General features: G+C 33.0%; 3 protein-coding genes across 4 annotated transcripts; 2 read left to right on the top strand and 1 right to left on the bottom strand.

Moving 5' to 3' along the window:
- The first annotated feature begins 3,283 nt into the window (after positions 1-3,283).
- Positions 3,284-4,866, top strand: LOC104725231 (F-box protein At5g50450). Its single transcript, XM_010443859.3, has 3 exons — positions 3,284-3,698; positions 3,786-3,948; positions 4,025-4,866. Exons 1-3 carry the CDS (start codon positions 3,538-3,540, stop codon positions 4,742-4,744), a joined length of 1,044 nt encoding a protein of 347 aa, XP_010442161.1. The 5' UTR covers positions 3,284-3,537; the 3' UTR covers positions 4,745-4,866.
- Positions 4,867-6,677: 1,811 nt separating this feature from the next.
- On the bottom strand, positions 6,678-7,408 carry LOC104725224 (uncharacterized). The gene is made up of 2 exons (XM_019231978.2): positions 7,087-7,408; positions 6,678-6,994 (listed from the first exon to the last, which is right to left on the bottom strand). The coding sequence occupies exons 1-2, from the start codon at positions 7,281-7,283 to the stop codon at positions 6,949-6,951; spliced, it is 243 nt and encodes an 80-aa protein (XP_019087523.1). The 5' UTR covers positions 7,284-7,408; the 3' UTR covers positions 6,678-6,948.
- Positions 7,409-12,143: 4,735 nt separating this feature from the next.
- On the top strand, positions 12,144-13,947 carry LOC104725212 (membrin-12). Of its 2 annotated transcripts, none has more exons than XM_010443834.3 (4): positions 12,144-12,323; positions 12,867-13,148; positions 13,215-13,485; positions 13,599-13,947. In XM_010443834.3, the coding sequence occupies exons 1-4, from the start codon at positions 12,283-12,285 to the stop codon at positions 13,758-13,760; spliced, it is 756 nt and encodes a 251-aa protein (XP_010442136.1). In that variant the 5' UTR covers positions 12,144-12,282; the 3' UTR covers positions 13,761-13,947. The 2 variants fall into 2 exon arrangements, with proteins under 2 accessions (XP_010442136.1, XP_010442144.1); XM_010443842.3 differs by having other exon boundaries at positions 12,219-12,462.
- The last annotated feature ends 10,706 nt before the right edge of the window (positions 13,948-24,653 follow it).

Below are 24,653 nucleotides of genomic sequence, written 5' to 3'. Positions count from 1 at the left end.
GTTTAAGGTTCTTGATCGTGGTTGCATAACGGTTAATGATAGTTTCTCAATCGTGGCTTTGCGATTTGATAGTGTGATAAGATGAACGTGGTTGTTTTTTTTTTTTTCACGCAGAGAATATTAATTATTAATCAGCAAAATATTCAACACACTAAATGCGATACAAATGTATATGAAGGAATACAAATAACGTCACGGGATCCAAACAACTTTAATAGACATGCATAGTTTCTCGTAGATATGTAACTTGTTGTTAATATATAGATAAACAAAACTAATTCAATTTAGACATGGGCTCTTGAAGCGATGGAGGAGCGGAAGGCGCAGATGCAGATGCAGCCGCCAGTCGTGCTTGTCGTTCCATATTCCCGTGCCACCCGATGGACAAAACGAAGGCTTTGTTGTTTTGAAGTTGCCTATATTCTTGACAAAGAGCGCATGGCTCGCAGCAAAAGTGGACACAACAGTCACAACAAGGTCTCTCTTTGAGATTGTACTGGGCTCTTAGTTTTGTTCGGTAAAAGCAAGAGTAGAGACTGCTTCCTCCGAACCCGGTCAGCATGAATATGATCATGTACAATGCTCCGCTCACACCACAAGACGTTTCTATGAACGTGGTTGTTTAATTGTTATATTAGCATGTGATTAAATTCTATTTTATCTATTTGTTTGTAAATTATTTAAAGGATGCATCTTGGAACTAACGAGCAATAATGGCCTTTAACTGTTTTTTTTTTTTTTTATGTTCTTCTCTATTTTTTTGTCTACTGTACCTACCTAAAACTACATATTTGACACCTTCACAAAAATGATAAGTTCATTTCGTAGTTGCCAGTTCATTGATAAGTTTAAACGATTGGCGACTCAAATTTTTAAACGTTAAAATTATTAACTAGCGAAATAAATGTTATTTATATGAAAAATGAAAAATGAAAATGAGTTGCCTTCCAAAACAGATGGTATTTTAAAAAATTCAAACCTATAGGTTATATTTAGGAAAAAAAATCTCATCAAATTTATGTTTATCTCTTTAACATGACATCTATTTTAAATCTGTTTCTTAAAATATATTAGTAGTTACTATTTAATATTATAAACTAGGCAACAGCCTGCACTATGTGCGGGATAAATATATGCAGATAAAATTAGTGTTATAAGTAAAGTTATTTTTGAAGATCTAACATTTGTTTGTGTAAAAACAAAATATATAACCCGTGAGAATATGTTTAGATCAAACTACTATGTATCAACTAAATATATAATCCGCTCTTTCTTCAATCTATGCAAAAAAATTTATTTTGTTTAAATTTTTTTGGTGTAAAAATATGTTTCATCCGTGAAATATTATACCAATGGTATTAAATAAATCATATAATAATGTTTATTGTGATAATTTTATTTTAGAGATTTTAAGTATGCTAAAATCTATTTTTTTAATAGGTGAATAAATTAGGATTTTGAAAATGTTTTAGATCTAGTAATGTTATAATAATTAAATATGTTATAAAATGACTAAAATATATTTTTAAATTGAAATGTTTGATTTTTAATTAATTGGAAAGGAATATTCCTTAATCATTAAATAGTAATTATGTGTAAATATCCATAAAAATGAGAGCAAAAAATTCATTGGTGTCTAAAGCTCTCTAGCGAAGACACATCAGCATTTTCTTGAGAATGCTTTTCTATTACTCCCTCTATCTCACAAAGATCGATGTTCTATGATTTATTTTTGTCCCACAAAGATTGATGTTTTACTATTTTTAATTAATAAATATTAAACTTTTGTTAATTTCAAGAAGTGATCATTAAAAAAATTTAAAAATTTCCATAGTCATTGGTTTATAAAGATATAATTCTTTTTTAATAAGAAAACAATCATTTTTTCTTAATCTGTGTAAAATACCTTAAACATCAATCTTGGAGGGACAGAGGGAGTAATATATAGGGGATTGGTAAAGTTATCATTTTAAAATACAGAGAAGTTAACTTTTCTACAACATTTTGTAGGGAATAAGATGTTATTATACGAAATTTAATAATTCAATATACTTTTACTGATATCTTTTTTACAAAAAAATTGTTAAATTATCAATTTTATACATTTTTCTGTCGTATTTATTTATTTATTGTAATACGTTTGTCATTATTCTATTAATTGTTAGTCAATGTATCAAAATTTATCTTAATCACCATGATTATTGGCTATAATATCTCAGTTTTAAAACTTAAACGATGGTGAAAATCTATTTGGTCATTTGATTGGCAATTTGCTGCAAATCTTAGTTGCTAACGTTATGTTTCAGTTTTCGAATTTATGTACAAAATATATATGATAGCTTCGTACGTGTGTTGCCGGTTAAAATAGCAAAATTTACTTTAATCAAAATCTCATGATGGTTTATGGTTAAAGTAACTGACGCTAAAATATACATTTCCCACTTATTTTAGTTATTTATATTCCCTTTATAATAAAAGGCAAGTACACAACATTATTTTGGTAGACTTTATAATTTTAATAAATGGTTACAAATAGGTTATATATAGATTATAAATTAATTCATATATTAATTGTAACAAATAAAATCTTAATTGTAACATTAAATCTTAAATGGGTTATATTCCAAATTGATAGTTCATGGATATTCTAAACTTTATTTTCGGAAGATCACTTATATGGTTCCAAATATCTAGAATCACAATATTACCAATTTATTTTTCACAGATTTTATTGATAAACCACATCAAGAAATTTTTTATTAAAGGAATAAAAATACACTCTCAATCATAAAAAAAGAATCAAATCTCGCTAATTTAACAAGATTAATCGTGATCTTCGAGATCGTATTCAGAAATTCAAAATTAAACCTTAATGCTAGATTAGGACCGTGCTAGAGCACGGGTTGAAATTACTTTTATTTATATTATAATTTTAGAATAAAATATAATTTATATGATTGATATTAAAAGTTTTTAAAATCATAATCTAACATTAATTGTGATCTTCAGAATCGTATTTTATTCTAAAATTATAATATAAATAAAAAGAATTTCAACCCGTGCTCTAGCACGGGTCCTAGTACAAATATGATATATCAATGCAAAACAAAAGTATATTTATTGATTTTTGATATATAGACTTCTGCCGTTAAACTAAATTATATTCAAAAAATTCAAATAAAATAAAAGCTAATTCAACAAAATATATTGCAAGATCTATAATGTTACTGGTCTTAAGGTAAAAAATACATACTTTGTTACCCCTTTTGAGGCCATTGACCATAAATTTTCACTGATTTTGTATTATAAAAAAAAAAAAAGAGAAGGAGAAAGAAAGAGCCACGAGGGCCTTTTTTTTATAAAAGCCAAAGCCAAAGCCAAAACAGTTTCTTAATCACGACTTGTATACATGTAAACAAAAAAACCTGTGTGCCTGCCTATAAATGTACACTAGTATCTCCCTTCCTTTTGTGATTCTCTCCTCTCAAATCTTTTAACCACAACCCAACAAATCAAAAAACTCAAAATCTTTCTTCCATGACGATGACGACGACGCATCTCAACAAAAAACCAAGGTTAGAGAACAACACACTAGTCAACCATTTCGACGACTTACCTGACGATCTCATCATCTCTATCCTCTGTAAACTCTCTTCCTCCGCTTCTTCTCCTTCCGATTTCCTCACCGTTCTCCCCACGTAAGTCTCTCTCCCATTTCCATCTCCATCTCCTTCGTTTTTTTTTTTTTTTTTTTTTGACGCAGTCTCTTTTTTGTCGTTACACAGATGCAAGAGATTGAATCGGTTAGCGTTACATCCTCTGGTTTTATCAAAAGCCGGTACTCAAACCTTAGCCGTTACGGCGGAGAAATGGTCCGATTCTGCTCACGCTTTCCTCAAACTCTGCGCTAATGCCGGAAACGCCGACGCTTGCTACGCCCTCGGAATGGTTCGTTTTCGTGACTCTCCGTTTCGATTTTTCTTTTAGTGAAATCTAATTTTGATTTTGTGTTTTCTCTCTTCAGATCCGATTTTACTGTCTTCAAAACCATGGGAGCGGCGCGTCGTTTATGGCTAAAGCGGCCATTCAATCTCACGCGCCGGCGCTTTACGCGTTAGCGGTGATTCAGTTCAACGGAAGCGGCGGTTCAAAAACCGATAAGAATCTACGCGCCGGGGTAGCTCTCTGCGCCCGTTCCGCTTACGTAGGCTACGTCGATGCGCTTCGTGAGCTCGGTCACTGTCTCCAAGACGGTTACGGCGTCCCTCGTAACGTCTCTGAAGGTCGTAGGTTTTTGATTCAAGCCAACGCGCGTGAGTTCGCGTGTTCTCTACGCTCTTACATCTCTCTCAAATCCGAGGAGGGAGACGAGGAGATGTTGTTGACCGATCTGAGCGCTGTTCCGGTTCATGAGATTCATCCGGTTAACCGGTTTTTGAAAGAGTGGTTTGGTCCGGGTCGTGTTGGTTTAGCGGAAGGGTTGAGGATGTGTTCGCATGACGGTTGCGGGAGGCCCGAGACTCGTGCTCATGAGTTTAGGAGGTGCTCTGTTTGCGGGAAGGTTAATTATTGTTCGCGTGGATGTCAAGCGTTGGATTGGAGAGTGAAGCATAAGATGGAATGTACGCCGTTGGATCTTTGGGTTGCGGCGGCGGCGGCGGCTGTGGCGATGGAGGAGATTGGTGGCGACGGTGAAGCGGTGGTCATTGATGATGATGCTGATGATAATCATGCGGAGCGGTAACCGTCTCTCTTTGACCGTTGAGTTTTTTATTTTTATTTTTTTAGAATCCTTTTAAGCTTTTTTCTGTCTTTTTCTTTTTTATTCTCTTTTCTTAATTAAATTTAGTTTGGAGTTTGGACTAATGGCGTTTCTGAGTTCCCTAATACTACTGACATGACATGTTACTTTTTAACAATATGGTATATTTTAATTTGCATATTCCGATATAAACAAGAGAGCATAATGAGCAATATAGGCGTAAACAATTAACTAAAATCTTCAAATTCGGCATAGAGACCCCAATTCCAAAAGAATGCAATTTGATATTTTCATTAACCCGAAAAGTAACAATAAGACAAGAGGCTCCAAGACTTTTAAACTACGGACTCTTTGTAAGAAGGGCACGAGAAAGCCATGAAGAGCAAAAGTTTAGCATGTGCGGGAAATTGACAGAATCGTAAACCTAAACAAAGTTTGGCCAATTCGATTTGGTTTCGGTTTTGAGATAAACAAAACCAATGTATAAGAGGAAGCATAGAAATCTGGTAACCGGTTCGGTTTGGAACCACCAAACCGAACTTACTAATATAGTGGAATAACAAAAAGAACCAACCACAAGACATCATTGTTCAGTGAACTACTAGGCCTTACGAACAGAGTTGTCCTCAGGTTTGCATGGTCCTTCAGAGACGTTGAACCATTCGTCTTGCTCACAGAGGATGTCACAATAAGTGTGATATCTCACAATCTCCAAAGCTGAAGAGTTTGATTATGTGGTTACATAAATTCGTAGTGATCATATGGTATGTTGCTGTATAGGACGACCTTTTCTTTTACAAGACTAAGTAAGACTGTAAGAGGATGATGAAACTGTTTTTCCACAACCTGATTTTGGATTGCCTGCTCCTGAATATGAAGGAGACCATTGGATGACTACTCAAATCCTTGATGTTGTTTGCGGTGTGCCATGTGAAGCCCATCACTTATCTAATCCTACTCTGCAAGTGGTAAGTCTCGAGAAATTTCTTTAAACCCTACTACTTTATTTCTGAATCTGGTCTCGATGGTTAATGTTTTGATAATTAATTTGTTGTGGGTCTGTTTCGTAGTCTTGTGGCTCCATCAAGCGGCACACAGCCTTGCCACCTCAAGCTGCTGCTCCTTCTTTTTTTTTCTGGCTGTGACTAAAGTTATTGACCATAACTTCCCTCCTAGACATGTTATTGTTTCTGTTGAAACCCTACCTATATATCTCTTCTCTTGCATCATTTTGTGATATTTCTACTAAATTTATATACATTCGAACATAATTACTCAGTTTCTACTAATCTTACACACACATTACTTGTTTTAAAAGATACCTCATGGTTGATATGACTACCAAACTCTGCTTCCATTTCCAGTATTGCTATAATTTGTCTGCCAAGATTGTAAGTTTGTCTCACTTTTCAACTTTATAGAGAGTTTGAGAAAAAGTAACAGCAACACCAGAGACTCTGGTCCAGAGTATCCACGCAATGAAACTATTAAAGATTGTATAATATCCTCAGAAGCAACAGAAAGTATCCGCAAACAAATTCTTCTTGGAACATAAGGAAAAAAACAAAAGTGAGAAATTAAATTACCAGTTAGCAAACCCGCGAACATATTTGGATACTTAAATGTTTAAGGGAGAGGGAGAGATCGATCAAGTATCTTCGAGCCAATGATCCGTTTCTGGCTAAACTGCTCGTCTATTTGTTTCATAGCTACTTTTGTTATAACTTCACTTATTTGGAATTAATCCTAGGATTACTTTGTTGCAATATTTGTGTCACCTAGAACTTATCAGAACGAATGAAAATGGGACAAAGCAAGAACAAAAACCTTGCTTGCATATATAGTTGAAGCCCTTCCCGGACTAGATCTATCGTTACAAGCAGGCTTATAAAAATTCCCAACAAGTTCTGGAAGATTTCTCAGACAATAATTCTGTATGAACATGAAGATGTTTTACAATTCTACAAAATCCAATAAACACTCCTTAGAGGTCTAAACAATGAGCCTGGACTCAGTAAAACAGTGTCAAATTAAGACATTTTTAGAAGAGTATTAGTATCAAACTCTACATTGAAGCATTCACAAACAAGTGTAGGCAATACTATTTCTACAACCAAAAAAAAAAGAAAAAAGAAAAAAACCAAAAGATCTAAGTTAAAAAATAAAAACAAGAATTAGTGAAGAATCTATGGTTCTCTTGATGTGATCTGATGTTTCCTACTTGGACCTCTCCTGGTACAATATATACACAATCTTGATGTCAAAAATTACCTCAAAAACAATTTGGTGTAGAGATTGAAATATTTTGATTGCGTTTCACTTACTTGTTTTGTATTGGGCTGTATCGACTCCTTGGGATTTTTCGTAAGCTACCTCCAAGAGACTTCTCCTTCACCTCCTTGCTTATCTGCAAATCTCTCAAATCTCTGAGTCCCTCTGTGTGAAACTTGCTACTGAAGAAAGCTAACAAAACCAGAAACAGAGCTACTGAGATCGATCTTGATGGATGAAATCTCTTCATTTGTGAATTATTATTCTTTGTTTCTTGAGAAAACTTTTGGGTAGAGAGATGTGTTAAGTTAAAAGAGAATGGGAGATAGTCTAGAGAGAAAGACAAGTTGTAAAGCTTGTTTGCTTTGTAGGATATGTATTGGTTCTATGACTTTTTGAGATCTGATCACGTGAACTTAGTTTTTTTTTTTTTCGTTTTTCTTCCGAATCATTTATGGGAAATTGGCAGATATAACCCAAAAAAAAACTTTAATTAACTGGCTAATTATTCTAACCATAACCCTCTCATATTCTATATTTTCTATAATAATGACAATTTTATCCCTTGTACATAACTAACAGTGGTTAACACATTCTCCCTCTCACCCTCTATTCACATGCACCCTCATTTCTATTATATATGTACACATATTTTATTTTCTCTTTTCTTTTTCTTTCTTTATCCTTTAATTTTCTTATTCTATATATTTCTATTTATCCATTTATAGTTTGCAAAAAAATTTACACATTTTAGGATTTTACAATCTCACTCTAAAATCAAACTTTTTTTTAGTTTATCTAATTATTTCTTTTTTTTAAACGAACAATTTTAACTCACTATATAACTAAATAATAAAATTATTTATAATATATAGAACACAACAACATTATATTTTTTTTTATAAATATCATTCACAACTTTTGAGTTATATTTATATGGCATAATTACAAAATTTAAATTATATTTAGAAGTATGCAAACGATTTATATGTTATTGTTTTTTAGCATTTAATTTGCTTGTTGGGGTTGACAATATTATTCCTTTAGGATATAGCGTTTTTATTCGATATGCGTATGACTCGAATGTTTGGGTTCTCTATTTTGTATCCTTTAAGGTATAGTGTTTTTTTATTAAACATATATCCAACTTGACAAATTACGTTTCATATCATATATTTCTAAACAAAAAACTTGTTTTATATTTTTCATTTCATTTTATACTATTCCATTTATGTGTTCTATTTAAACTGAAATGTTGTAAACGATTTATATGTGCTTTCTTAAAATGTTTAATTTAGTTGTTGGGATTGATAATATTATATCTTTTAGGGTCTAACGTTTTTTTATTCAATATGCGTTTGAGTCAAATGTTTGATTTCTCTATATTGTATACTTTTATGATATTTTATGGTATATAGTGTTTTTTATTAAACAAATATTCAACTTGACATATTAGATTTTATCTGACTTGTTTCATATTTTTCTTTTTATTTTATACTATTCCATTTATGTGTTCTTTTTAAACTGAAATTTTGTATTTACAAATAATTTTTATTTCATTATTATTTTTTTTTTTTAATTTAGATTTCTAATAATATACTTAAATAGTATAGTATAATATTATATTTATCCAGATTCTATATAGTACTATATGTATCTAACTACCAACACTATTTGTTATTATTATATTCTTTTTACATAAAATACTACATGTCATGTTACTATAAAACCTACAGCAGTAGCTGCTACACGTCATACTCAGCACTTCTTTCTACATAGCACGTTCATACCACGCTACCCTATTTTGGTAATCTTACAATGGGCCTTGGCCATTTTCTTAATTTCACACATTAATGTGCTATATTCTTCTTCACTTTTTTTTATTTGGTTATCTCGCAAAATCGCCCATTTCAGATGGTGAGATATTTTTTTTTAATCTTAATCAACTAATTTATGGAACATTCACTGATATTGAGTGTCCTCACTTTCACACAAGCACATGTATACACGTTTACCAATATTAGTAAGTCCAACTTCATGAGATCCCAAATGTTTGCAGTTAAAACATGAACAGCTGTGTTTTGTCTCTATGCTAATGCTAAGGCATCAACATTACTTTATTTCCTTTTTTGGTTCTATTACCAAAGCTTTGCAGAGAGAAAAAAGACAGTCAAATATATTGGAACTTAGTAATTGCATGGGAAAATTGCAAAACAAAATATCATTTATATGTAAGAGTTTGAGATTCATGGGAATATAAGAGTTTGAGTTTCACTATAGAAAATTTGATCAATTGTAAAATCTAGTTTTTGATCTAACATTTTAACGATATAACTTTTGAAGCATTATTTATCGCTATTAAATCCGAAAATTGATATAAAATTGTAGTACAATTCTTTTTACAATACTAGTCAGAGGATTATATTTTAAAATATTAATAAGAAAACCTCATTAATCAAAAATGCAGTCTACAAATTCAAAGTTTGAACTTTGAAGGCAATGTCATATACAATGATTTATATAAAAAATGTCATATATTTATATATATTTATACATTATAAAGAACTTTCTTTTATAAACCAAAATTGCGAAACGTAATCATTTAACTACAACTACTTTTTTCTTACACTTTTGTGATTTAATACCTTTAACTTTGGAGAACCACATTTTTGTGGTAAATTTCAAGATATTCCTCTACAAAAAAATGAAGCTTAAATTACATTTTCTTTGCTACTTCATGTATTGTTACAAGGCTCCATGACGAACAACATAGATAATTGTTAACAACAAAATTCTCCATTGGCATTCATATCTTTCTTTACAACTGGATTTTGATAAAAGTGAAAACTATAAAGGTTTTTTAATATCACTTCTAATTCTAAGAGAACGTTATGATATGTATAAACAAAAGAACTAGTATAAAATAGAGACACACTTTAAGAAATCTTATTGAAGCTAAATCTTGGTGGAGTAATTAATTTATTCAATAGAGTAAATCTATATAACCTAGTAACGTACTATATCTTAAAATAAATTTAAACCCCAAATTATTTATTACTAGATAAGGGCCCATACATCGTGCGAGTTTAAAAATTATTTGAAAAAATAAATCCTAAATCTAAAATAATTTTTCAAAAATATATAAAGAAATTTTTTCTAAAGTAAATATATAAATAATTTGAGTTAGAGAATATTTGTATTTACCTTCATACAGTTATTTATATTTCTATATTTTTAATATATTATAATAATTATTATAATAATTAAAGCTAAATTATATCCCACTAAAACTTTTGCCAAATATTCGTCATTACAAATATTATTATTGTCAAATTTCAAAAACGTTTTCATAACTTATTCACAAAATATTTTACATGCAACAAATTCATCAAAGCAACATCTAATAAGTAAACACATACAATTTTACTCTATGTTTTACCAATATGCTCTTACACCCAAAATTATTTTATTGTTAAAGTATGCTCTTTATCACCACCTATAAAATGTACTCTAAACAAATTAAACAAATTTTATGTTGCTTACTTTCATTTTGGCATAATTATAGTTCTTATAATTACTAAAATTGTGTTGTGACATAATTTCTTTAACCATGAAGTTTTTTTAACTCCAAATATATTGGATGAACAACTGGTGAAAATTATCTACTCAATTACAATGATTTTATGACTAACCCAATAAAAATTGAGAAATTGAAAGAAATTTCATATAATATAATAAAAATAAAAATTTGAAAATTATAATCATGATGGTATATAGGTCTTAGATAATTCAGATATACAAAATAGAAACTTTATATACAATCCAAAACATGACATATATCATAATCACATTAAGGATCAACGACCTATTTACTCTTCAGAAGTATCTAATTGTACCAAAATAAATTAAAGTTACGACCTCGTCTCAAATATTCTCGAATCATAAATTCTTAACTTATTTTTATCCGAATCAAAAGTAGGGCGACGATATCCTAGAGAGGGAGATAATTTATTAATTATTTTCAACTTATTCTTTTGGCATAATTTATTATTAATAATATACATGCTTAGTGAATTACTTTTTTTGTTTATACATGTCAAAATCTTATTGAGAAAACATGTATAACATAAGTAGCTTACAATGAAAAATATATTAGTTTTGTTAATTTTCCTTTTTGATTTAGAATTTTTTTTAGATAAACATGTAAATTTTATTTAGATTTAATGTTATTTTTTAATTAGCTGTTTTGAAAAATAATAATTTTTGACACATGTCAACATTTCATCAGTATACTTGATATGTGGCTAATTTGAAAACCCAACTTTATATAATAAGATTTTTAATATAATAAAAAGATTAGTTCAACCTTTTTTTCTAAGAATGCCAATCGGTTTTCCATGATCTTTGTTTTCTTCGCATGTTCCTTCACAAATCTTGTTGCAGTATTCTCAGTGTGCGAAATTGGCTAACCATAGAGACATAATTTTTGTTTTTTGTGCAAACAAAGACATAAAATTTAATGTGCTATGTTATCTTATTATATAATCTGGTGAGTATTTAACTTTGATCTCTGATCGTTAAAATTAACACGTGTCACGATCTGGTGAGTTACTAACTTTTTAAAATTGACATATGTCACGATCTGATGAGTTACTAACTTTGATCTCTGATCGTTAAAATTGACACGTGTCATGATCTGGTGAGTTTTTAACTTTGATCACTGATCGTTAAAATTAACACGTGTCACGATCTGGTGAGTTACTAAAATTGACATATGTCATGATCTGATGAGTTACTAACTTTGATCTCTAATTGTTAAAATTGACACATGTCATAATCTAGTGAGTATTTAACTTTAATTTCTGATCGTTAAAATTAACACGTGTCACGTTCTGGTGAGTTACTAACTTTTTAAAATTGAATTGTGTCACGATCTGATGAGTTACTAACTTTGATCTCTGATCATTAAAATTGACATGTGTCATGATCTGGCGAATTTTTAACTTTGATTACTGATCGTTAAAATTAACACGTGTCACGATCTGATGAGTTACTAAGTTTGAGAACCAAGGTTTATATAATAAGATATGGACAGTTTGTCTAGTCAGATCTTTGACCAGCCATATATTCCGAAGGGTCCAATCCAACTAACTTCATAATTAACTAAACCAGGATCGACATAAATTATACAGACGCGACCAATTTGGTTCGGTTTAAGTAAACCAGTCCTTTGCTGTTTCATCGTCTGTATGTTCTGCGCGTCGAAACCACCAGAGATAAATCTCTCCAGGTGCTGTGATCTATTCCAACAATTTCCATAATTTTTTTTTCCTTGGATCTGGTTTTTCATAGTCACGAATCGCTCTGCTTAGATATACTTTGTCATCTCAATCGAAACAGTAGTCGCAATTCTCGCCTCTATCGAACTGGTACGCGGATGAGTTTCTTTAGCTTTTCTTAGATTTACCTCATTGCGTACCTCTTGGATTTGTTAGTTTCTTCATTCGTTGATTGAATTTAATGAATTTTTTTTAGTGGATGAACCATTTCTTATGGGAAATTTTTTAGGGTTTTGATCGTATTTGCTGGTTCGGTGTCGAGTGATTTCTCTAGATTTTGTACTTTCAATTGGATATTTTTAAGTGTTTTCTTTCTTTTGCACAATCTTGTGGGTTTAGAGTTTAGACAAATCTTATTGAAAGGTGCTTTTGATCCTAAGTTTTACTTGATCTTCAAGAAGTTGCATTACTTTGATTTTACAAGCAATTCTTCAAAAGCTGGTTTAAATTTGCAGAAAATCACCTAATTGCTTTTTTTTTTGTATATGTTCCAGAAAGGAGAAGATCTGTGGTTTATTTGGTCTCTTTGTTGTGGTGGTTACTGATATAATGGCGTCTGGGACAATGGGAGGGTTGTCTGAGGTATATAGCAGTGCTAAAAGAATTCTACTGAGGGCTCGCGACGGTATCGATAGGTTGGAAAGGCTCGACTCTGATCCTACCGACCTGGCCTCCTCTGTGAAACGAGATATTACTGAGATTCAATCTCTCTGCTCCAATATGGATGGTCTCTGGCGCTCAATCCCTGTTAAGTCCCAGCGTGATCTTTGGAGAAGGTGAGGAATCCATTCTTGAATCCAAGTTTCACACACATCCCCAACATAATCCATTTACTTTTGCAGAAAGAGTGAACAAGTAGGAGAAGAGGCTGAGTATTTGAACCAAAGTCTGGAAAAATATATGTGGAGGAATCAGAAGAAGATGTTGGAAGCTAAAGAGAGAGCTGATTTGTTAGGTAGAAGGAGTGAAGAAGGAGCTCACATTTTGCAAATATTTGATGAGGAGGCTCAAGCAATTAACTCTGTCAAGAATTCAAAGAGAATGCTCGAAGAGTCGTATTCAAGTGGAGTTGCTATCCTCTCCAAATACGCTGAACAACGGGATCGTTTGAAGGTACTAACTCACTCTAAACCTCCTCAAGCTTAATAATATTCTGCATTGTATTTGGCACAAGTCAATGGGGAAACTTTTTTGTTTCTAACATTGTATTTTTTTCGAATTATCAGAGCGCACAACGTAAGGCTTTGGATGTTCTCAACACTGTAGGGCTCTCCAACTCTGTGTTGAGGCTAATCGAGAGGCGTAATCGTGTTGACACTTGGATCAAATACGTCGGTATGATCGCAACTGTTGTCATATTGTATTTCTTCGTAAGATGGACGCGTTAAACCTTACAGAACTGAATACACATGTTGTAGTATGTAGAGAGTTATGTGACGTGATCTTAGGATCATTTGCCTTTTTTTTCTTTTTGTTTATGGCACACATTTACGGTATCAAGCTTGAAATTGTCAGTATAGTACACGTATTCTTGATTTCCTTTGTGTTGAATATATATGCTCTTTGCCTGTGCAAGTCGGCCATGGTTTCTTTTTTTTTGTTCGAGAAAGATAAGTAAATTGTTTAGAAGTTTTGTCATTTTCATTGCGTTCTGTTTCTCAATAACTGGGCCAGATTTTGATCATTGCACTGGAATTGTGTGGATACTGTTGTATTGGAAAAACATGTTTTTTTTTTGATTTATCGGTCAGCCTCTATAGAAGGATCTAAGTCAGATTGCAAAAGAAGAGCTAAACCATGAATTTAAAACGACTACATACTATTTACAATATTCATGGTGTTAAAACGAACACATGGATCATCGGTCAGGAGAAACTTTATGGCCAGTATCTCTTCGCTTGAATTGTAATCACAAAGCTTATAAAATCCAAAAATCCATAGCCAAGGAGAGCAAGTATGCAATGAGAGAGAGAGACCATCATGACACCGCATATTTCAGATTTCAGAATGTAGTAAAAAAAAACTGAATATAAATGACAGCGCATTTTGCCATTCTCTTTAGGAAACGAACTAGGTAGTAGATCCGCGCTTTACGCGGGATTAGTTTTTTTTTTTTTTTTTTGGTCCAGCAGAAAACAAGAATAGAAAAATCGTTCACAAAGATAATTGGATGCGGATCCACTCTAGCACGATGCGCCAGTTTGTCCGCCCTACCATTTTGTGATCTGGGAATCTGAACTACAAAAAATAATTAGAATTTCTCCTTGTCTTCTTCAATAACGTCCAGATAGGTCTTGAAAGCAGGCCACGCGGGATTAGTTGTTATTTATTTATTTTATTTTTTTGCCAGTATTTTTTTTTTTGTTATTTAAAATTATTTAAGTGAAAATCGATTATGTCTTTTTCTTAAAAGTCCTCAATATTTTATTAACTAAATAGTCCAACTGTTTTTTTAGCATTGTCAAAATAAATATTTAAATATAAAATATTAAATTACAAATATAATGATTTGGATAATAAAAAAATATTAATATTACTTTTTTTTCAAATAACTTGTTACTCAAATCATTATATTTTGAAAAAACTATTACTCAAAATTTTTAGGTATGCAATTCTTTTAGTTAATCAAATTTAGATTATCCTTGTTTGTTCATGACATATGGAAAAAATGGAGAATTTTATCCTAAAGTTTTTGTTTTCTTTATATATAGTTTTTCTTTTTGATTAAATTTTATACTATAGGAAAATTAATCCTTAAATATAGCACAATTTGGAAATAATTAATCTTTATTTTTTTTAAGACAAATTCATATAAGAATACTCGCACATAGCGCGGGTTTATAACCTAGTCTTTATAAGTCTTGAACGTTTTCAATATATTTTAATTATTTTATCACAATAGTTTTAAAATTACGACAATAAAAAATTTTCGTTATAACAGAGTAAAAACACTGTTGTTACCTAAATTGTTGTGATAACTTATTTTAATATAAATGAAAAATATATAATAGTTTGACTATAAATGGTTTTTTAAAAAATTACTTGTTTTCCTTTTTAATTATATTTTTGGGAGAATTGGAAAAAAGACATTTTTTCGTGAAAAATGTCCATATAGACTTTAGTTTTATAGGTTTGGTCATATAGGTTTTATAATAATTAAAATCCAGTTTTACCCTCAATTTTTTAAAAACTTAAATAACAAAAAAATATAAAAACTTAATATATTTACAAAAATTAGAAAAAAAAACAAAATAGGTAAACCAAATCGTAAACCATAAAAACCCTTTTTTCTTTACTCCTCTTTCACTTTTACGATCGTAAACAAAAAATCTCTCGCTCGATTCAGAACCGTTTGCAAACAATGGAACACACTCTTCAACGACAAGAGATTCATCAACAATCACTTGGCTTGCATCCGTCCTCAATTCATCTTACGGACCTAGAATTCCAAGATTTATTCAATAGGCATCCATCTCAATGACTCATTAAAAAGGTGTGTGAGCTAAACCTAGAAACTCACGAGGGTCCTCATAAGAAACTTAAGTTGTATCGAAACCTGTTTTATTGCGACAGGTTTTTGTTATGTCCTGCTTTGCCTCACGTGGTTGCGATCTGGAATCCCGAATCCATGGTTGAGACAACAAACTAAATGGATCGAGCCGAAGAGGAATATATTTAATTTGTATGGACTAGGATATGATAATTGTTATATCAAGTTAACGAGACTGAATGATGAGAACAAAAAGCTTGTTCTACTCTTATTCATAGAGGGCCTTAAATAGCCAAATACATGAAACAACTGTCTCCTACATTCTTGGAGGTCTTTAACAACATGAAACAACAACTCAAACAACAACTCCACTAGCCACTACTCCTACTTGACCGGTTCTTATTGACTAAGTTCAAAGACTAAACTAACAATATTGGTAGACCTGCTAAGGAATACAAGATATTAGGGTTAAGTTATGGTTACTATCAAGCGATGGACGACAGTAACACCAAAATTAACCCGAGAGTATCAATCTACGAGTTTGCAACCAATGCATGGAAAGATTGTGTCGTGGAGGCTATTAATGACAGTGTCGATACATTGTTTTATGGATCAGATCATTGTTTTATGGATTGGGTATATTAAATAAATAAAAATAAAAAGTACTTTTTTAAGGGCAATTATCATGGATACCATCATTTTAAGTTTCTGGGTCAAAAATACCATAAGCCCAAACAATTTTCATTTCTAACATTTTTCATTAAACCATTTGACAAAAATACCCCTCAAACAAATGGACTAAAATCTCATATCCCCCATTCATCAAAACTTATTCTCAAAATCCCCTCAATGGTAAAAAGACAATATTACCCTTAATGAAGGTTGTTTTTGGCTGATTTAGGTTAAATATAATTAAACCAGTAAGTGTTTAACGAAAAACACAGTAGCTCAGTGGTGCGAGCTCTATGCGCATGCACGCACGCCCAGGGTTTGAATCCCACTATGTGGGTGCAACTGGGTGCAATTTTAATTTACAAATTGTTAGATGGGTAGTTTCGTCTTTTCATTAAAGATAGGGGGTAGTGAGAATAAGTAGGGATTTTTTAGAATGGAATTAATGATGGTCTTAGAGCAAAAGGGGCTAGAGAGATTTAAATTCCAAACAAACCCTCATTGTTTCTAAATCGCTTCTTGTTGCCTCCCTTCACTCGAAAAAACAGATACGGTGGTTAATGGATTCTCATCACCTCGCCAGATTCTCATCGCATCACCGGTCTATCTCACCGGATACTCGTCGCATCACCGGTCTATCTCGCCGGATTCTCGTCGCATCATCGGTCTATCTCGCTGGATTTTCACCGCTTCGCTGGTACGCTGTTGTCTTGCTTTGTCTTCGAGGTCTCCTGACTTCGATTCGCATCGCCCTAGCCACCACCATCCTTACGCCTCGTTTCGGCCTTGCTTTTCCTCATCGTCGTTGCTGCCGTTATATATCGTCGCTGCGATTTGTATTTGAGGTTATTCTTCTTCGTTGATCAATCTTTTCCACACAACGCTTTTGCATTGGTCATTGCAGTTTATAGGTAAGATTCATTTCATTCTCTCTCTACTGTAGAAATTGAAAACATTATAAGATTTATGTGTGTGTGTGTGATTTTGACTTTACTAAATCCAAAAAAACCTAAACCTATTGGGTGCAAAATTTAGTAGATTCTTATGGTTTCAACTAAAATTTATCTGTTGTGAATTGTCTTCATCATGTAACGATTTGTTCTTCCTAACCATGTAAATTGTTGTGGATTTTCTTATCCGTGTAACAATGGTGATGCTAGTTTCGTTAGATACAATGCTAGTTTTGTTAGCTAGAGTTTGGTTGATGGTAGTTTTTATTCAGTTGCATTATACTTTATTCCATTGGTGTTGTCTTTTCTAACTATAACTTTGCTTAGTGTACTTTGACTTGGTCGTTTTAATGTTGCATAGACAAGTTAATTGTAAGTGTCATTGTGATAAGTCTTGCAACTGGATGTTCATGTTGCTTATTGAGATGGTTTTGTGTCATTCTAGTTGGATTAACCAGTGCATGCTTGATTTGATCATTCAAGAAGAACTACTTACAACTTGGATTAGCTTATACATGTCACAGTTATACAATTTGGATTTGCTTATGTTTCAGTTTACTTTATCTTTATATATTAAGCTTGGTTTGCTGACATGGTTTAGTGTTTTCTTGTTCCTGACTGACTACTGTAGATTTCTTGTTTGTTGAAAATTTGGGAAGCACTGTTGAAAATTCAGGAAAATATATATATATATATTTTAGGAAGACTTTCATAATACGATATGTTTCATAATGAAATTTTGGCTCTTTGTGGCCCACCGGTTTTGCATTCTGCTTACTCATGAAGTTATTCATATCATGTAGTTTCTCACATAAACGTTGATTGGATTAAGATTTTTGAAAATTGGGAAGCACTGATGAACATTCAGGAAATGATCTTTGTATTTTATGATGATTTTTCTGACACCATCTGTGTTTTTTCTTAATTTAGAAACTTACATTGATTGAAAGGTGGTTTCTTGTGACTACTTTTTTTGCTTTCTGCTAACTCATGAAGTCATTCATACCATGCGGTTTCTCACATAAACGTTGATTGATTAAGATAGTTGAAAATTGAGAAACATTGTTGAAAATTCAGGAAATGATCTATATATTTTAGGATGATTTTCCTGACACGATCTGCTCTTTTTTTTTTTTTTTTGCAGGACATGGAAGATTCTTTCCCTACAAATATCAAACTCTAAGCTCCATTTCAACATAGGAGATGAGCCATGATCTGAATTGAAGATAAACTAGTTTACAAACTACGATTGCATCAAAGAAGTCAAAGCCTACTTAACTTTTTGTTTGTTTTCATCTATCTAAGGATTGTATAATGTTTGAGATGACGTTAATGTATAACAGTTTCGATAACTTTCTTCCAATATTTAGTTATTTTCATTTAGGAAAGACTAATTGAAATTTAGGAAGGAATCCTTGAAATTTAGGAAGGAGCCCTTAGCATTTAGGAAGACCTTTCGGATTTTTCTCCACCGTTAAACAATACAATTATACCTCAAGTTAAAATTCTAGTATATAGGTAAAACACGAGGATATTAGATCGAAAGATCTCAGCTTGATAATCCCATATACGTGCAAAGTGTTCTTCATGAGTAACTTTTCTTTCCTTCATAATTTTTGTCTTCGCCTTTGAATATTGATCTTCAGTGACTTCAAACTTGTACTCTCTCATGATCTCTGCAACCATCTGTTGTTTAGTAATTTTAGGATCCTTTCTCCGTTTTTCTCTATACAACCAAGCAATTTTTGTAGTCTTCAACATCTTTGAGAATCCGGACCTAACACATGCATGCTCATCATCATAGATCTTTACTTCCATCTTATGCTTATTCTTATAATAAGAAGCATAGCATTTCCATGGACACTTTACATCAGTCGCAGAACACTTAGCACCTATCTTCAAACTCTGGGATCTATAAAGCTTAACATTGTATCTAGTCTTGAGAGAGTACCTTAGCACACCTATCTTGAACTCTTCTGGGCCATTAAACGTTTTTCCCAAGCTCAATATCTCTTCGGGATCTTCAAGTTGGGGAGCATCACCTTCGTCGACAAATTCTTCATCATCGTCACTATGTGAAGGAGGATCAGGAATCCTCTCTTCATCCCATATATCATCTCCACTATCTGCATCACTCTCGTCTCCCTTGTCATCCCTCGCACCTGGTCCAAACTCGGCTTCAAAATCTTCACAATTTTCCTCCTCTACACCTATACCTCCTTCATCATTATCTTCTACTCCACCTCCATCTACAGCTGGAACAGCCACTCCACCTCCATCAGCCACTCCACCTCCATCTACAGCTGGAACAGCTACAATGCTCCATTGTTGGTCTACATGAACTTCTTCATGATTACCTTCGTCAGCATACCTAACCTCATCAAGGTTGTCATCACCAACAACCTCATAATCGTCTCCACACACAGCCTCATGATCCTCTTCGATATCTTCACCAGTCTTCTTCCTCTTTCGTTTACGTTTAGGTAGAGGAACCGCATCAGTGTGTGGTAACGCCTCAGTCTCTGTTGGGGTTTGATCTTCCTCAGTATTCGATTGGATCTCCACCGTCTCGGGTTCAGGTCTGCTACTTTCAGCTTCTTTGTTTGTCGTCGCCTTCTTCAGCCGAGGCGACCGTCGATACGGAAGCCGCGTTCCTCCTCCACGGGTACGCGCCATGGCAACAATTCCACAAAAATTAGAGAGAATTTTGGGATTATTTTTTAGGGTTTTTCCAAATCGATTTGGGAATTGTTAACCTAGAAATCGATTTGGGGGTTTTTGTTTCTTCAGTTTGTAAAACGACGTCGTTTTATAAATAATCATTCGATGTCGTTTTGAGTAAACGGTAGCAAGTAACGGGCAATTAACCCCGTCATCAAGAATTAACAGAGTTAACGTGATGCCTAAATCGACATGGTCAAACAAAGTTTGCTATTTTATGTAAACGTCAGCTTAAACTTGGTGATTAAAATGACATATTGAAAGTTCGGGATTTATTTGTCCCATTTTTGAAAGTTGGGTATTTTTTTGGCATTTTTCCCAATACCAAACTATGGTGGTGGGGGTAAGTACTTAGGATTACCAGAACAGTTTGATAAAAGAAAGAATGAGATGTTCCAATACATTATAGACAAGGTACGAGAAAGAACATCCTCTTGGCGCGGTCGATTTCTATCACAAGCTGGAAAGGAGATTTTGATTAAATCTGTTGCTTTGGCTCTACCTGTTTTTTCTATGTCCTGTTTCAAACTACCTATGGGAATTATTAGTGAGGTTGAATCAATATTACAAAAATTCTGGTGGGAGAAAGGAAATCAGGATAGAGGCATCTCATGGATAGCATGGAAGCGCCTGCAACACAACAAAAAAGAAGGTGGTCTAGGCTTTAAAGACTTGACAAAATTCAATGATGCCTTGCTTTCAAAACAAGCATGGCGATTAATACAACATCCTAATTCCTTGTTTGCTCGGATTTTTAAGGCAAGATATTACAAAGATGATTGTATCCTTGATGCTAAACAGAGAGCAAATCAATCTTACGGCTGGGCCTCTATTTTAGAGGGACTCAAACTCATAAAAACTGGTTACAAATATCAGGTAGGAAATGGTGAATCTGTCCGTATAAATCTTGACAATGTTACTATCACAAACCCACCAATGCCAATTCATAGTGCATCTATAGACAGCAATGCCTGCGTAAGGGACTTAATGATATCACAGGGAACATACAATTGTTGGGACACAGAAAAAATAGGGTTTCACTTTACAGAGGAAGATCAGGAACACATCAACAAAATTTATCTACCCCGTAATGATCCTCCAGATAAAATAGTTTGGCATTATACAAAGACAGGTGAGTATACAGTAAAATCAGGTTACTGGCTAGCAATGAATAATGTCACCGAACCAAACAATCTGCCTCCAAGACCACATGGATCAATATCATTGAAACAAAATATTTGGCGTCTTAATATTATGCCAAAACTGAAACACTTTTTATGGAGAGCCTTATCGAAAGCTTTTACCATCATTGACAAGATTAACAACCAGAGGAATGAATTTAGATCCAATATGTCGAAGGTGCTTCCAAAGTGATGAAACGATATAACATAACCTAGTTTTATGCCCCTATGCTGCTTCTATCTGGCAACAAGCCAATATACAGGCTGATTTCTTATATTACTCTAATTTAGACACTGACACTCTATTGGCATCTATTTTTGATTTTTATGAGAACAACAATATGCCATCTAACCTCAAGTTCCTTCCTTTTTGGATATTATGGCATCTTTGGAAATCTCGAAATAAGTTCATTTTTGAAGGCTTACAGGAAAATCCAAATACGGTTGTCATACGAGCACGATCGGATATGCGTGAATGGTGTCAGCAAGTACATCATTTTTCTAACAAACAAGTACAAGATGGAACACAGAGTGGAAGGAAAACATGGACAAGACCACCCTTTGGCCTTATAAAATGTAATTATGATGCAGCATTTTATCCTATTACACATCAAACAAAATGTGGATGGGTTTTACGAGATCATCATGGGAGTACTCATGGATGGGGAGCTACCATCATTGGATACACTATGTCTCCTTTACAAGCGGAAGCAAAGGCTCTTTTAGTTGCACTCTAACAAACATGGATTCAGGGTTTCAACTCAATGATATTTGAAGGGGACAATGATACGCTTACAAAAATGCTAAACAATAAGTCATTTGATCAATCTATAGAAAGCATCACTCTCGACATCAAGTATTGGGCCTCACAGATACAGAGTTGCCAATTTACCTACTCACCTAGAGATTGTAATTCAGTTGCTCATATTTTAACAAAACATGGTTGTACATCTAGTAATTTTTACTTTGAACAATTTATTCCTCCAACTTGGCTAACAAGCTATTTGTGTAATGACTTTCAAAATTCATTAATATAAATCATTTTTGCTGAAAAAAAAACAAAGGTTTTAAAAAGTGTTTACAATATATTTTAAAAGGTTTTACAAGGTTCTTATAAAAAATTAAAAAACTATTTATAAGAGATTTATAGGATATATTTTTTAACAAACATTTACATGTATAAACATAGTTCATGTATACATTAAAAAAGTTAGCTAATGACTACTACAGAGACTTAGTCTAGGGTTTCAGCTACGATCGAGCAGGATGCTACCATGGCAGATATGGATGAGAGAGATCGGCCTATGGGAGATCTGCCTGACCGACCTATGTCATGGGTGAACAAAGTTAAGGGTAATAGTGGTGGTGGATACTGACATCAGAGGAGGTGATGGATGATGCGTTTGTTAGAGAACGAGTGTGTCTGATTTTTCCGGATGGTGAGGACGGGGAACCGGTGATAATATTGTGGAGGAAGTGTTGACGGCTATGAATAGGTTATGGACATGTTATATGATCGTGAAGGTGCTAGCTTGGAATATTTCTGTCTCGGTTTTGAGTCAGAGGTTGAGGGAGATGTGGAAACCAGTGGGGAGGGGGATGTCTATTACGGATCTTCCTCGTCAGTTTTTCATGGTTCGTTTTGAAGCGAAGGAGAAGTATATGGCGGCGCTGACTAGCGGACCATGGAGGGTTTTTGGCAGTTATCTTATGGTGCAAAGGTGGTGTCTAGATTTTGATCCGTTAAGAGATGAGATTGTTACAACGCCAGTGTGGTTTTGTTTGGCTCATCTTCTGTTCGATTCTTATGACTATAGCAGAGGGATTGGGGATACCGATCAAGGTGGACTTAACAACGTTAAACTCTGAGAGGACTCGGTTTGCTAGGGTTTGTGTGCAAGTAAATTTGAGAAAGCCTTTTAAGGGTACTATGATGATTAATGGAGAGCGCTACATTCTCTCGTACGAAGGTTTAACGAACATAAATTCCAATTGTGGAATATATGGTCATTTGGTTTATTCTTGTCCACGGCTGATGCATGAAAGAGGGGCACCTGTTAGCCTAGCCCTACTGCGCGGCCGGCTGTGACGAATCCACCTCAGGTAAGATGAGGTATTTACCTTGGTCATATCAAAGGGTAGAAGATCAATGCCTAAAATATTTCGGTGGTGTTTGCGAGGTTCAGGTTGTGCTTCAGATCAACATAATCGAGGATTGGTATGAGATAGTGATTTTGGAATTATTTCGGTTTTGAACAGTTTTGGAAGATTAGAACAGGATTTGGCATCCCGTGAAACAAGGGAAGTGGATATTACTACGGGAAATAAGGAAAACAAAGATCCACAGTATGATGCAAAAATTGCTACGTGTGATTAAGCTAGGAAAAAAAAAACCCAGTTTTGATTGTTGAATTATTGTTTCTGATGATATCAGTTGTTCAACTCTTTAAGTTTTCATATACTAAACAACACACACGCAACTTTCTAAAGAGATATAACTGTATAAACTTTTTATTAAAAAATAATGAAATAATAATTTTTGTTTAATGAAAAATCACGATGAAAAGACGCAACTGTTTTATTCATATTACTATTATTACAAAAAAAGTCACAACTATTTGTAACGGTAGATCAGTTGTAGTGATCTTAGAAAAACTAGAATAATTAAATAATAGTCTATACTTAAGAACACACATTCAACAGTTCTTGTATAAGAACAATTTTCAATTACTTAAGAACAGTTATACCCACTATTCAACATTTTATTATTTTAAAATCTTTAAGAACACAATATGTGTTGTAGCAATAAGGATGGCCTAAAAAACACAACTTTCTAAAATATGTAACCATATAAACTTTTTACTAAAATATAATACAATATTTTGTTTTTAATTAAAATTCACAGTGAAAAATTGTAACTGTTTTTTGCATTTGTTCAGATTACTATTATTCTATAGATTAAAATATGATGGTATTTTCATAATATACCACATTAAAACGGGTAAAAATACTATCAATATTAAGTAAGGATATATTCACTAAAAAAATTCATGAAACCGTTGACGTCCAACAATACCAATTCGATTAGAAGACCCAGTGATTTAGATAGGAAAAAAAGGCCCGGTTTTGATTGTTGAATTATTGTGTCTGATGTAAATAATTTGTAACTCTTCAAGTTTTCATATATTAAACAATTTGATGACCATCTAGCAAATTGGTTATCGTCATTAATCTTCGTGCAAGAAAATATGAAAAGAACACAAATCA

The sequence above is a fragment of the Camelina sativa genome, chromosome 2 (genome assembly GCF_030686135.1).
Source record: "Camelina sativa cultivar CO46 ecotype springtype chromosome 2, ASM3068613v1".
In the NCBI taxonomy this organism is placed as follows: domain Eukaryota; kingdom Viridiplantae; phylum Streptophyta; class Magnoliopsida; order Brassicales; family Brassicaceae; genus Camelina; species Camelina sativa.
This window is presented reverse-complemented; position numbering and strand designations above follow the sequence as displayed.

Coding starts and splice junctions, on each gene's coding strand:
- LOC104725212 (XM_010443834.3), top strand. CDS start 12,283: ATGTTCTGCGCGTCGAAACCACCAGAGATAAATCTCTCCAG. Junction 12,324..12,866: donor CCAGAGATAAATCTCTCCAG/GTGCTGTGATCT, acceptor TATATGTTCCAG/AAAGGAGAAGATCTGTGGTT. Junction 13,149..13,214: donor CAGCGTGATCTTTGGAGAAG/GTGAGGAATCCA, acceptor TTACTTTTGCAG/AAAGAGTGAACAAGTAGGAG.
- LOC104725224 (XM_019231978.2), bottom strand. CDS start 7,283: ATGAAGAGATTTCATCCATCAAGATCGATCTCAGTAGCTCTGTTTCTG. Junction 6,995..7,086: donor TACAGCCCAATACAAAACAA/GTAAGTGAAACG, acceptor ATATTGTACCAG/GAGAGGTCCAAGTAGGAAAC.
- LOC104725231 (XM_010443859.3), top strand. CDS start 3,538: ATGACGATGACGACGACGCATCTCAACAAAAAACCAAGGTTAGAGAAC. Junction 3,699..3,785: donor TTCCTCACCGTTCTCCCCAC/GTAAGTCTCTCT, acceptor GTCGTTACACAG/ATGCAAGAGATTGAATCGGT. Junction 3,949..4,024: donor CTTGCTACGCCCTCGGAATG/GTTCGTTTTCGT, acceptor TTCTCTCTTCAG/ATCCGATTTTACTGTCTTCA.